Source organism: Clinocottus analis, unplaced genomic scaffold, assembly GCF_023055335.1.
Source record: "Clinocottus analis isolate CAN_PGR_092001 unplaced genomic scaffold, fCliAna1.0.p SCAF_19, whole genome shotgun sequence".
NCBI lineage: Eukaryota > Metazoa > Chordata > Actinopteri > Perciformes > Cottidae > Clinocottus > Clinocottus analis.
Window position 1 is genome coordinate 1,031,634 of NW_027175920.1, and position 14,685 is coordinate 1,046,318.

Here is a 14,685-nt window from a genome sequence, read left to right on the forward strand (position 1 = left end):
CTAATGAAGCGGCGCGGCTACACCTGTTTCAACATCACGACTCCGGCTGATTACCTCGGCTGGACACACTGTCCACTTTCACGTGGACAGAAAAGTACGTTGGACACGCCCGAGTGAGGCGTGAAAAGAAAATGTTTTCGGGGAGCGATAGATAGGAGGCGATGTTAGCTTAGCATAACGGCTAGAAGCGGGAGGGGAAACGAGTTAGCCTCGCCGTCTCCAGTCTTTAAAAACACACACTACACTGAGGTGTGTGTTTTGAGTTATAGGCGATGATGTCACCATCATATTGTACACAAAGACACTTCACGTTTTCCCTCCAGTTCGATGTGGCTGAACTGGTTTGACCCGCACGAGAGAGCCGGCTTCAACCTCGTGCGGCGGCGTTTGGATGAACTGGATCGTGAACTTGACCTGATCCCCTCCTCCGAAAAACAATCCGTCCTCCTCGCTGACTGAATGGGAGCGACTCCCTGCAGCAGGTTCAACATCTGGAGCAGAGCCTTCTCCATAAGGTGCTCTCTCTCTCTCTCTACATCGATGGCAACGTGCATGAATATTATATTCTCCCAATGCATCTCATCGTCTCCGAAAACGAGGGTTTGTGTTTTTGTCGTCTCGTCCAGTAAAACACTTTAATCTTTAACTACTTTATGGCAGAATATTCCATGTAAGGCACAACACTTGAAGCTGCGGTCCTTTTTTTATTTTTGGAAGAGATAAAAACATATCAGAGAGAAATTTATGTCCATATTTATCGAAACGATTACAATCAAACTTCAGCCATTTCGGCATCGGTTACATCCAGGAAGTCTGAACCGAATGTGTTTAAAAAAACTGAATTAAATTACAAAATCAAGTGTTTTTTTATGTTTATATGTGGCCATTAACGTTTAAAATCTCAGAGGTCATCAGGAAATATGACGATTACCTCACCGGTCAAACTCTTGCGTCGTCTGCATACAACAGAATATAGAGAAAAAAATATTAATAAATATAAACAAAATGTCTATCTAAAGAAAAAAGTAACAGGGTGACCTCGATGTACAAAACAACACATGAAACAGACACACAATTATCCAAAACCAGAAAAACAACATTGGTCCTCTCGTTGAACTTCCTGGAAGATTTTAAAGGACAATTTGTCCTTAAAATAGCTAATTAGCATTTTGTAAATGTACGGGTTTTGCAGGTTTTTATAGGAAAACTCGTGAAAAGTGAGGAGTCCTTCATGGTACGAAGCGTTACACGAGGACACGTCGTCTGTTAGCGTTTATCAAACCTTCACTTCCTCAGCGGGAAGGAGGCGGCCATGTTGCACCGCCATGTTTCTACAGGAGCCCGGAAGGGACAAACCAAACACCGGCTCTCGAGAAGAGACTTTTCTAGCTTGTTGTACGCGACCTGAAGGCCACCGTAGTTCTCAACGCGCCGAGGACGGCGAGCAGAGGGCGATGCACACTGCGCCTTTAAGAGTCCACATGCCGTTGTGTCCTTGTTGTGTACACACACTCTGAAGGTTTCGCAATATTTTTTACATGAATCTCGACCGCCGACAGATTGACTAAATTTGAGGTGAGCTCATGAATTATAGCCGACGCAACCCGAAACGTGGAAGAGCTGAAGTAATGCAAGGTCGTATTTTTTTTTTCCCCCAACACAGGGGAGAGAAATACTAAATGAAAAATGCATCGAGTGGAAAAAGATCATGTGGGAAGCTTCCATTACTGCCTGAGTTAACATGGAGAGGCATAAAAACGTTCGCTTTTAAAGACGCAGGAGCGGCAACGTGAGAAACGGCGAGCGGGGCGAAAAATAATCACCGAAAGATTACAGGGGTTCAGAGTTTATCTGGCGAGACACGCGCAGACATAACCTCATGCGTTGACTCCTTCTTTAAAAAAATGATCAAATATCAGAAGTTGTGTGAGCAAGAAGTCCCACGAGAGATGGTTTTCCAGATCGGGAACCCAGCAGCGGTCCGTTACGGGCGATAAGCGGCGTAATGGGGGATTAAATATGAAAAGGAGGGGGGGGGGGGTTTAGAGGAGAGCGGCCTCACGGATCGGTCCATACGACCACGACGAGGTCGTGGAGTTGAGGATGTGCCGCGAGGTATATACGGGAGGGGTCACTCCAGGACGGACGGAGGGGGAGGAAGGATGTCTCCCAATGTCCTGCATACCAGCGTCTACTCCCAACATAAACACCGTACGCCGAGAGGTCTCCACGAGTCTAAATCCTGTTCGTGAGTGCAGAGAGAGCATGAATCACGGCCGTGTGCGGTGACACTCTGCACGCCGGCCAAGATGGAAACGGAGATAAAGCCGCAGTGGAAGCCCGAGCTAAGTGCTCGAGATTGCGCCGGTGCGATTAATCGCTATAAACTGAGTTCATATGTCTTAATAATTCAGTTTTTTTTTTTGTGATGACTCAAGAGTAATAGTTCAACACACGGTACGTGGACTCCTTCAAATGGAACCCAGATGGGATTGATTGAACAGTTGCAGGTGTCAAAACACAGTGCGGTGCTTCTGGGACAATTTTAGGGGCCTTGGGTTGCAGAGATTAGTGAAGTCAGGATTAATCGGGGTGTAATTCTTTCCAAAAAACAAGGGGGTTGGATGAGGTTGAGGTCGGGGTTCTGTGCAGGCATAGACATCGTTTTGTGTGCTTACGAAACAGAAAAAAGCACAAAGGTCGGAGTCTAAAACATCCAAGTAAGCGGTAGCATGAAGATCTTTCACTTCCATGTCTCTTAACCTTTTGGAAACTGCACGAAAATCCTCCTGCGCCAATTTTAAGTCCGAGCATGCCCCACTCAGACAATCTTTTGACATAAAATACGTAATTTTTCCATTTTTGAACCAAATGACACAGTTTTTTTGACTGAAACTTCTTCCTAACAGACCAAGACTTTGTTTTATTGTGATTTTTGTTGCAGATTCTGTTTCTTTAGGTCCTAGTCTTTCCAATAAGGTGTCTTGTTGACCGCTCCTGGAAGCATATCATGCTAGATGTTAAAAGTGTTTGTCTTTTTTGCAGATATACATTTTTCCTCCAAGACTTTGCTGAACAAATACATACAATAAACACAAGTATTGTCATCAATTTGGGGGCTTTTTTTTTGACAACTCAAACACAGGGAAAAGGAGGCCTGGAGACAAAATTGGTTCCAAAGTTTTCAACGGGTTAAATGATCCAAAACAATGAAAATACACCCGTCAACATGCTCGTGGTCCTGTAGTATATATAGAGAGGTCGCTTCATGTCCCAGCATGTCTGGAATGAACCCATCAGTGTTAATAAATTCTTCATCGCACCGAAACAAATTATTTAGGCGACAAGGCTTCCGCCAGACATAACGTCGCTCTTGCTATGCATCCCGAGGGTCGACGCCGGATCCTGCTGTCGGCCTACAGATCATAAAACATAAACCATTTTATGAGTCGCGCGTGTTCTTATAAGACGTCGCACGCAATCATATCTTTGCCTACATCGGCTGAAATGTGCATTATACAAGTACACATAACATACACTATTCATAAGACATGGACCATAACAGAGAGGGTACACGATATATCAGTACGTGAACTTACGTATGTTTGTGTGTAGATGATGTATGTTGCTTTATGGGCGTATTGACATTGCTGGCAAGTGTGTTGTGTCGTGCGGCAGCTGGGAGCTCAAGACAAATTGCCCCAAAGGACAATAAAGTACATCTTATCGTATATTTTTATTTCGCTTTTTGTTAAACTGCTATACCTCAGAGATAAATTTGACGGATTTCTTTTATTAAATACAGATGTTTACACTCTGCTGCCAAAAAAAACCCCTATGACAAATTGTCATTTTTACAGTGAACACACCACCGTGTGGAGACACAGATATTGGCGGGCAAGAAAATCTTGTAGCAGACCGCTTTGCACCCTAGACACAAAGTGTTCGAGTCCCTTCAGCGAACGCACACCACAAGAACCGTTTATTTCCAGGCTGCAGTCAGGTTCATCAACCAGGACAATTTCCTTTCTTTATTAAAATACACTTGCCGCTTTTATTTTATAAAACATACTTGTTTTAAAGTACTGTTATCTGTGTATTAATTTACCATACTTATCTTTAAATTATCTCTCTTTATTGTTTATTATTTTAATTATTGTACACTTTACCTTTCACCGAGGTAAATTCCTTCTATGTTGGTAAATAAACGTTTCGGATTCAGATACTAGGGGTTTTAGCGCCATCGTGCGGCAAGTATCGGCACGGCCGGCGACGTCAGTTGTTACGTAATTTTACGTCAGAAGTCGTAACCGGAAGTTGCCCTCGTTCAATAATGTCTGCTCGTGTCTTCTTCCTTCGCTGAAACAAAACACGACTCGAGGAGGATGGCTGACGTTGGAGTCGACGAGCTTTCGCAGCTTGAATATTTGTCTTTGGTGTCGAAGGTCTGCACGGAGCTTGACAACCATCTGGGAATAAGTGACAAAGATTTAGGTGAGTAGTTTTATGGCGTAGAAGAAGAATCCCGGATAGCTAGCTAGCTGTTGCTAAGTAGCATGTTAGCTGTTGTTAGCTGGCAACAGTGTTTTATGTTAAACTGACCAGGATTTTATTATTATTATTTATTATCCCGTAGTAGTGCCATTGAGAGTGTTATGTAAACGGTGGGCTTGTAGTAAAGTTACGTCTCAGTTTTACGAGAGTTTTTAACGTTTTTTCAACGTTAGCTAACTAAGCTAGCACGAGCTGGCTATATTAGCATTGAGTGTCTTGTTGATTTTGTTTTTGTGTCGCAGCTGAGTTCGTCATCGACCTCGCTGAGAAAGAACCGACCTTTGATGGATTCAAAGATCTTTTGCTCAAAAATGGAGCCGAATTCACAGTAAGTTCAACGCCACACTGAGCTAACAAGCCAAGAGCTGGCTAAAGCTAAAATAAACAGCTAAAAACTAATGAACTCTAACTTGAGTGTATCGACTGTTTTGTTGTTATTGTAGGATTCTCTCGTCGGTAATTTGCTCAGGCTCATCCAGACTATGCGACCTCCACCCAAGTCCTCTACGAATAAAGGTAAGTTAATGTGACGAGAAAAAGATAATCAAATAGCTTTGGTGAAAAGCTTTACCCTGAGAGACATCACCCCCCCCATACATATTGTGTATTATTTACTTGTATTTTGTCTATATTTGTACTGTGCAACTGCTACAATGCTGTGGATATCTATCTCCCCTGAGAATAATCAAAACTACAATTAATGAAGATTCATTTTCAGTCTCTGAGGTTGAGGTCAAGCCGAAGACGGTGAAGGACAAGATGAAGGAGTTGTTTCCTGCGCTGTGTAGAGCGGATGATCCGGCACCAAAGGTACGTTGGCCGTGAAACTCTATTTAATACATAATAATGAACCACATTAGATGCTCTGATGGTGGCTGAGGTGTGAAGCAAAAGAAGTGGAGTGATCTAGAGTTAAATTTGGACACTAGTCTGCGCCTTGCTGTGTGTTTGCATGTCAAAGTTACCTATAATAGTGCAGAATTTGTTAGGAAACCTTAACAAAGATCAGTAAAAGTAGTGTGCTTCTGTTGGGGCTAATTGTTGTATTTGATTGACTTTCTCAGAAGCTACTAGATGAAGATGATGTGAAGGTAGCAGCTGATGCCATGATGGAGCTGGAGATGTTTCTGCCCAGTGTCAGTGGGGCGGCCCCTAAAAGCAGCAAGAGCAGGTAAGACGCTGGTCTCATTTTTAAAAATATATTTAACAGATTTGTTTGATATAGGACAACAAATGAAACAACCAGAGAATGTACATTTGTAATTAATTCAACTCTTTTTAGGGTCACATGTCAACTGGCTGATGTTTATGTACTTTTTATACTCATTCTAGCCGGTCAGAAAAGAGCAGACGCCAAAGCCGAAGTCGCAGCAAAAGCAGAGAAAGAGACAGGCGCAGAGATCGATACGGAGATCGAAGCAGAGATGGGGACAGACATCGAGACCGAAGCAGAGATCGAGACCGAAACGGCGACAGGGATCGAGACCGAAGCAGAGACGGGGACAGGAGAAAACGGCACCGCTCCAGGTCCAGGTCTCGCTCCAGAGATCGGCACAGAGACGGCGACAGAGACAGGGACGGCGACCGAGACCGCGGCAAAAGAAGGGACAAATCTTCCCGCTGGTCCGAGCGCTCGCCCAGTCCCAAGAAAGACCAAGACAAAGACTCTGATCGCTGGAAGGACAAACATGTGGACCGCCCGCCGCCAGAAGAACCTTCTGTTGGAGACATATACAACGGCAAAATCACCAGTATCATGCAGTTTGGATGCTTTGTCCAGCTGGAGGGATTAAGGTCAGCATTGAGTAGGCCTGTATCAAATATACATGTTTAACATGTCTAATCATTCTGTGTAAACACACTAGTGCTGCACAGTTGAACATTCGCTAATATTATTAGCCTCCTGGTTACTAATTAACATGATTTGTGGTGCATAAGTTACCAGGGAAGTACTGCGTCTTTCAGTCTGTTACTCCGTCAGTTAAGTAAACCACGGCGTTCTCTGCTCGTAGGAAACGATGGGAGGGTTTGGTCCACATTTCCGAGCTGCGCAGAGAAGGCCGCGTGGCCAACGTCGCCGACGTCGTCAGCAAAGGCCAGAAGGTCAAGATCAAGGTGCTCTCGTTCACCGGCTCCAAGACCAGCCTCAGTATGAAGGTAAGAACAGCGGACGATTAATTATGCAACAGATTTCTGTGAAGCTTGGCTGAAGTAGTTAATTGTGTGCAGATTGCTTTGTGTGAATATTCAGCGCTTGATTGCACATAAGTGCTTGACTGATTTCTAGATTATGTTCACGCCTGTTTTTAATTAATTAAATCTGGTATTTCCTTCATAACCGAGTAGATAATTGAGTCATTATCATCCGAGTGAATTTCTCATGAGATATGTTGAGTACATTGTGAAATACTTTGATTACGGGGATCTTCTCCTTATTGTCTTAATGTAAATTACCTGGTTTATTTCTTCCTCCTCCTCCTCGTTGCCAGGATGTGGACCAGGAGACGGGAGAGGATCTGAACCCCAACAGGCGGAGGAACGTAGGCCCGGACGGAGGGGACGAGATCTCCATGAGGAACCCCGACCGGCCGAGCAACCTGAAGCTGGGCCACCCGCCCGAGCTGGAGCAGGACGACACCCTGGAGCGCAAGAGGCTCACCAAGATTTCTGACCCGGAAAAGTGGGAGATCAAACAGGTGGGACTTTACACGGCAACGCTTTCCCCACTGAAGTTCTATTTCTTTTCTTTTTTTAACACTTCGTCTGCCCTCAGATGATTGCCGCCAACGTCTTGTCCAAAGAAGAATTCCCCGATTTTGACGACGAGACCGGGATCCTTCCTAAAGTTGACGACGAAGAGGGTAAGAAGCCTCAGCTGTACTTTGTGTTTAGCGCTACTTGGCAAAGTTAAACCTGCTCAAAATGCCGCTTCGCTTGGGGTCTTGCCGTATGATATAATAAACATTTGGGGGGTTCGACTGCTCGCTCATCGGTCGTGTTCCCTGCCGTTCAGATGAGGATTTGGAAATCGAGCTGGTTGAAGAGGAACCCCCGTTCCTGAGGGGACACACCAAGCAAAGCATGGACATGAGCCCCGTCAAGATCGTCAAGGTACGGCACATGTTTGTATCTCATATCTTGATGAGAGAACGCAGCGAAAGATCAGACGTCCTTTTAGTTGCAACTGTCAGCTCATGACTCTGGAAAATATTTAGTCCAACAATTATGAGAACAGAGTTCTCATCTCGAGAAAAGATAACTTGTTTATCAAACGGAGCTGCTCTGCGTACATTTTCGGGCGACTCTAAACATCCGTGGCGTCTGTGGCTCGTCCACTTCAGTGATGCCGTCTTTTCCGCCTCCCTCCTCCCCCTCTGGCCACAGAATCCAGATGGCTCTCTGTCTCAAGCCGCCATGATGCAGAGCGCTCTGGCCAAAGAGAGACGAGAGCTGAAGCAGGCGGCGCGCGAGGCGGAGATGGACTCCATCCCCATGGGGCTGAATAAACACTGGGTCGACCCGCTGCCAGACGGTAAGAAATCCATTAGACGTGCACATTAAGTGATTTCCGAAGCTGATTTTTGAAGAATGATTCATCAAATCCCCGCCGTAGCCGTAAAACCATCTGCCAGCTTGACATTTGCATATTGATGATCTTATCTTCTCCCTTTTTTTTAGATGTTTATTAAGATATATATGAGTAATGAGTTTTAATCCTGTTCTGAATACAGTCTTAACGCTTTGCTTCATCAAAGTCATACCTGGCAGGCAGCCTCCCCTCAGGCTCGCCGGCACTGCAGATGCTTATCTAGCTTCCTGCAGCCCCAGATCTGGCCGGATGGAGTAGCATCGCTGTGGTTCAGTGCTCTCCGAGTCCCTCTCGTCTCGTTTCCTGCCGTAACGGCGCAGATCGGATGCGATACGTCGTTTTTTTTTTTTTAGTCGCCGCTTTTCCTCCATTTAAACGAGCGCTCTCCTCACTCCTCTTCGACAGTGGACGGTCGGCAGATTGCGGCGAACATGAGGGGCATCGGCATGATGCCCAACGACATCCCCGAGTGGAAGAAGCACGCGTTCGGAGGCAACAAGGCCTCCTACGGAAAGAAGACGCAGATGTCCATCCTGGAGCAGAGGGAGAGTCTGCCCATCTACAAGCTGAAGGAGCAGCTCATTCAGGTCCGTCTCAGCGGGACGCTTCACCAGGGAGTTTATAATGAATGAGTCTGATGAAGCAGATGTTGGCGCTTAAGTATGTTTATGTTCTGCGTGTTGTATGTTGGCTAAAGGATTTCTGTAATATAAATGCCGCTCTGCAGGTGGTTGCTGCGTCTGGAGTATCTTTACTTTTCGCTCCACACAGGTTGTAAAAATCATTAATCAGGACATTTATTCTTTGCACGAGTTATAGATGCAACGTATTACTTCTGAACACTCAGTCATCTTCACATACATAAAATACACAATCACAGAAGCCCTCATGGCGTCATGCGCCCCCAGACATCCCATAGATGTGTTTTCCTTTAGCCAAAAGAACAACGATGATGTGTATGTGAACATACAGATCTCTAGACTCCTAAATTGGGCAAAGTAGCTTGCTAAATGTAAGAGAAAGTTCCTCCAGAAGTCATAATTAAGGGAGAGAAACAGCATATATTTGAGAGGAAATCGGTCTTTCTCCAACACATTTTTCCCGGTGTCACTTTTCTACAAACATTTGCCCGGTTTGTAACGTTCGCTGTGTGTGAATCCGCCGCAGGCCGTCCACGACAACCAGATCCTGATCGTGATCGGAGAGACGGGCTCCGGCAAGACCACGCAGATCACCCAGTACCTGGCGGAGGCCGGCTACACCACCCGGGGGAAGATCGGCTGCACGCAGCCTCGCCGCGTGGCCGCCATGTCCGTGGCCAAGAGAGTCTCCGAGGAGTACGGCTGCTGTCTGGGACAAGAGGTGAGAGATCTGTCCAAACACGTTTAATTGGCTTCGTTAATAAAAAAAAACACCTTAAGACGGCTTAATATATATGTGCTTGTCGGCGTAGGTGGGTTACACCATCCGATTCGAGGACTGCACCAGCCCCGAGACGGTGATCAAGTACATGACGGACGGCATGCTGCTGAGGGAGTGTCTGATCGACTCGGAGCTGGGCCAGTACGCCATCATCATGCTGGACGAAGCTCACGAGAGGACGATCCACACCGACGTGCTCTTCGGTCTGCTCAAGAAGGTGAGCGGGGGGGGCGACGCGTCGAGTGGAACGAGTCGTGTAGAAGAGAGAGACGCTGAGCGTGTTGTTTCTTTCGTCGTCTCAGACTGTTCAGAAGCGCACGGACATGAAGCTGATCGTAACCTCGGCCACGCTGGACGCCGTGAAGTTCTCCCAGTATTTCTACGAGGCGCCCATCTTCACCATCCCGGGGAGGACGTACCCGGTGGAGGTTCTCTACACCAAAGAGCCCGAGACGGACTACCTGGACGCCAGCCTCATCACGGTCATGCAGATCCACCTGACCGAGCCTCCGGGTACGTCGGAAGTGTCCTTTTCCTTCCCCCCGGTTGACCCAAACACGTTAGTGTCAGAAGCCAACGTTCCTCTTGTATGTGTGTGTGCAGGTGACGTCCTGGTGTTTCTCACGGGGCAGGAGGAGATCGACACCGCCTGTGAGATCCTGTACGAGAGGATGAAGTCGCTGGGGCCGGACGTCCCCGAGCTGATCATCCTGCCGGTTTACTCCGCCCTGCCCAGCGAGATGCAGACCAGGATCTTTGACCCGGCGCCGCCGGGCAGCAGAAAGGTGACCCCGACCACGATGTTTCAAACGGATAGAGGAAAAGCCTTTCTATGAAATGACAAATACTCAAAACCACAAGACTTATGTCATAAATATACCTTTACATATACCTATTTCTGGTTGATTGATGCTTAATAGTCCAAATATTTATCCTTTGTCCTGGAAAATAATTTGAATTTAGGTTCTTTCTGCTTTTTTTCCCCTTTTTTTAAAATTTAATATTCAGTAAATGGTCTTTGTGTCTCATTGGATCTTCGACTATCATCTATTATAGTAGTTTTATTTATTCAGTGTAAGTTTTCTACTACTTGTAGTCTTATAAAAGCAACTTTCCTGCCTCCAGACTGATTTTAAATTTATGTTTTAGTTGACGTTTTGCATGATACTTATTTCCCCTCCCGCCAGGTGGTCATCGCCACAAACATCGCAGAGACGTCTCTGACCATCGACGGCATCTACTACGTGGTGGATCCCGGGTTCGTCAAGCAGAAAGTCTACAACTCGAAGACGGGCATCGACCAGCTGGTGGTGACTCCCATCTCACAGGTGACGCAGATTCATCTGCTTTGAAATAACGCCAAAGTTTCCTGATATTTCTTTCACATGTAACTATAATCTGTTGTTGTCTTTCAGGCCCAGGCCAAGCAGCGGGCCGGTCGAGCCGGGCGGACGGGCCCCGGGAAGACGTACCGGCTGTACACGGAGCGCGCCTACAGGGACGAGATGCTGACCACCAACGTGCCCGAGATCCAGAGGACCAACCTGGCGAGCACGGTGCTGTCGCTGAAGGTAACGAACTGACGGCCGCTTTCTTATTACACACACCGCCGCGTGTTTAGGGTTAGCTCCGGGTAGGAATTCAGCAAAGGGTGTGTGGTTATATATTGGGTATATATATTTATTATATGTTTTTTTTTAAAAATATAAATATATTAAATATATCATATTTCCTGTTTTTCTTTTTTTTAATGTATAGATGTTTTATATATATATATATATATATATATATATATATATATATATATATATATATATATATATATATTCATGTTAAAAATATATATATATATATTTTTAATTTTTTTTAAAATCTATTTTTATATATTATTTATTTTATTTTTTTTTAAATCTATTTTTATATATTATTTATTTATTTTTTTTAAATTTTATATATTTATATTTCTATAATGTGTATATATTTATATTTTAATTATTATTCAGGTCCAAATAGTAGCGTAAAATGTGTGTGATTTTTTTTATTTTTTTTTTTTATTATTATGTTTTTATTTTATATATATATATATCATTTTAAAAATATTTTTATGTATATATTTATTTTTCCATATATATAAAAAATAAATATATTTTTTAATTTTATATATATATATTTTTTCAAATGTATATTTATTTTCTAAAATTATTATTCAGGTCCAGAGAGGAGTGTAAACGGTTTAATGTTTTCTCAATGTTCCTCAGAGTTTGAAACCTAAACATCGCTGCATAAGAACAGCAGATCAATAAAGTGTCTGCTTGGCTCTCGGTCTCTTCGTTATTTATTTATTTATTTATTTATTATGTCTTTCCTCTCCTCCTCCAGGCGATGGGCATCAACGACCTGCTGTCCTTTGACTTCATGGACGCTCCCCCCATGGAGACGCTGATCACCGCCATGGAGCAGCTCTACACGCTCGGCGCTCTGGACGACGAAGGCCTGCTGACGCGTCTGGGGAGGAGGGTGAGGATGAAGAGGATGACTCTGCATCAAATCACTTTAATGCACTTTGTAGTTTTGAATAAACACATTATGTAGAACGCAACGTTCACGCCCTTCACTCATTTTTAGCGTCGCTCCACTTTCATAATTGTGTTTAATCTTTTCCTCCTTTTCTATCCAGATGGCCGAGTTCCCTCTGGAGCCGATGTTGTGCAAGATGCTGATCATGTCCGTCCACCTGGGCTGCAGCGAGGAGATGCTCACCATCGTGTCCATGCTGTCGGTGCAGAACGTCTTCTACAGGCCCAAGGTGTTGTGTTTAATATGACTTACTGCTTTTATTTAATATGACGTACACGGCATTCATGTTAAAAAACCAAGGTCAAAATGTGTTATGATCATGTGGCGTAGCTTAAAGTTTATAAATATATCAATAAAACTGCTTGAAGTCTATCATAAATTAACATATTGACAATTTTGCTTATACTTGTTTTGTTTCTAGACTAATTAAAAACATAAATATATAATGTTTCCTCAAGTTTTGTTCATTAGTTGCTGTCTTTAAATCCTCTCTGACAGTTTTCTCCTCATTTTAGTTTAATTGCTGTTCTCTAAAAGGCCGATTTTCCTCTTTTTCTTGCGTTAAAACAGGACAAGCAGGCCTTGGCGGACCAGAAGAAGGCGAAGTTCCACCAGCCGGAGGGCGACCACCTGACCCTGCTGGCGGTCTACAACTCCTGGAAGAACAACAAGTTCTCCAACCCCTGGTGCTACGAGAACTTCATCCAGGCCCGCTCGCTGCGCCGAGCCCAGGACATCCGCAAGCAGATGCTGGGCATCATGGACAGGTATGACCTCGTTAAGGTGACACCTGGGTGACGTAATCTGGGATTAATAAACCTTTTTAAAAACCAAGGAAGACTGAGCGATTTGTTAGATAAAACTGTAAATCATAGCTTGTTTTATGGGGATAAAAAGCCCCAAACTCCTGTATTCGGACAGATGCACCCTTTTTTAGTTTGGGTGTGCAATTTTCTTTGCTTCTCGTGACCCTCCAACGCGCTCTCGTCCCTGCAGACACAAGCTGGACGTGGTGTCTTGCGGTAAAGCCACCGTGCGCGTCCAGAAAGCCATCTGCAGCGGCTTCTTCAGGAACGCGGCCAAGAAGGACCCGCAGGAGGGCTACCGCACCCTGATCGACCAGCAGGTGGTGTACATCCACCCCTCCAGCGCTCTGTTCAACCGGCAGCCCGAGTGGTACGGCAACGCCAACACATAAATGTGTTTTTTCCGCCATTATTCCCAATGTATGCACGTCCGTGTGACGCCTCTTTTCCTCTCTGCTCCTGCAGGGTGGTGTACCACGAGCTGGTGCTCACCACCAAGGAGTACATGCGCGAGGTGACCACCATCGACCCGCGCTGGCTGGTGGAGTTCTCGCCGGCCTTCTTCAAGGTGTCCGACCCCACGCGGCTCAGCAAGCAGAAGAAGCAGCAGCGCCTCGAGCCGCTGTACAACCGCTACGAGGAGCCCAACGCCTGGAGGATCTCTCGGGCCTTCCGGCGCCGCTGACGAGCGTGACGTCGCGAATGAGGAAGACAAAAATGTTTTTGATGATGATGATGAGGCATTGGCGCTACTTCAAAGTTCACGTCTTAAAAAACCTAAAACTTTGTATATTTTCCCCCCAGAAGTTCCGACGTTAATCTGTCTACGTCTGAATTTTAGTGTCATTATTTTAGGAAACTAAAAGATTTTTTAATAGCACTAATACAGGAACAACAATAACTTTCCACAGGTGAAGTTATGCGAGACGGCGGGCTATTTATTTTGACTGTAAATCTCAAACAGCGTAACATTTCACCCGAATGAGACAGGTTTGTAACGGAGTCTTTACGCTTCACCAGTCAGAAGTTTTCAGACCATGAATATTGAACACTGTGTATGTTTGATAGGTTTTGTACTGTAGGTTTCTGACAGCTGTCGCTCGTCTGCGTATCGGAGGCTGTTGCTCTGTTGAATGATGACGATGTGTCCTCAATAAATACAAGATTTTCTTTTTTAAACCTTGGATTTGTTTTTGTTGAGCTCTTACGTATACGGAAATATGCAGCAGATACGAGATTATTAATTGGAGATTGTGGTGGTGTTTCACAAAAGAAAATAATATATCACTTGAGTAAATGTCAGGCTGTTAGTACCACAGTGAAGAGATACTTAGTCCTGCATTAAATATCTCTCAGTAAAAAGTAGAAGTTGGACTATGACAACAATTCATAATTCTTACTTAAATTAAAGTATTCACAATAAAAATATACCAAAAGTAAAAGTCGGATTATTTTGTATTTCTATGAAAAATACTTTACAATGCATGATGGCCTTTTTCAGAATAATAATGGCAACAAAAAAGTCTTAATGGCAACACAAAAAAAAAATCATGACAAACAAAATTTACCTAAAATTCTACCATATTATGGAAGCCCATTTCCGCCACAAAAAAATTAGGATGAAAAAAAAATACAAAAAAATTAGGACCCACAAAAAAAATTAGGACCAAACATTTTTTTTTAATCAATTTTTTTAATATGCCTTTTTAAAAAAAAAAAAGATTTTTAGTAATATAT

The 14,685-nt window shown here is 44.3% G+C and overlaps 1 protein-coding gene across 1 annotated transcript; it reads left to right on the forward strand.

Moving 5' to 3' along the window:
• The first annotated feature begins 4,316 nt into the window (after positions 1–4,316).
• On the forward strand, positions 4,317–13,756 carry LOC137789279 (ATP-dependent RNA helicase DHX8). Its single transcript, XM_068582696.1, has 23 exons — positions 4,317–4,494; positions 4,797–4,882; positions 4,998–5,070; positions 5,273–5,364; positions 5,619–5,725; positions 5,887–6,348; positions 6,567–6,711; positions 7,044–7,250; positions 7,328–7,415; positions 7,568–7,665; positions 7,939–8,086; positions 8,549–8,730; positions 9,311–9,505; positions 9,597–9,782; positions 9,868–10,078; positions 10,169–10,350; positions 10,753–10,893; positions 10,981–11,136; positions 11,945–12,082; positions 12,243–12,371; positions 12,713–12,909; positions 13,139–13,318; positions 13,414–13,756. The coding sequence occupies exons 1-23, from the start codon at positions 4,386–4,388 to the stop codon at positions 13,631–13,633; spliced, it is 3,732 nt and encodes a 1,243-aa protein (XP_068438797.1). The 5' UTR covers positions 4,317–4,385; the 3' UTR covers positions 13,634–13,756.
• The last annotated feature ends 929 nt before the right edge of the window (positions 13,757–14,685 follow it).

Excerpts from the sequence above, each read along its gene's own strand:
- LOC137789279 (XM_068582696.1), top strand. The coding sequence starts at position 4,386 with ATGGCTGACGTTGGAGTCGACGAGCTTTCGCAGCTTGAATATTTGTCT. Across the intron at positions 4,495-4,796 it reads AATAAGTGACAAAGATTTAG|CTGAGTTCGTCATCGACCTC; the intron begins GTGAGTAGTTTT and ends TTTGTGTCGCAG. Across the intron at positions 12,083-12,242 it reads TGACGCGTCTGGGGAGGAGG|ATGGCCGAGTTCCCTCTGGA; the intron begins GTGAGGATGAAG and ends TTTTCTATCCAG.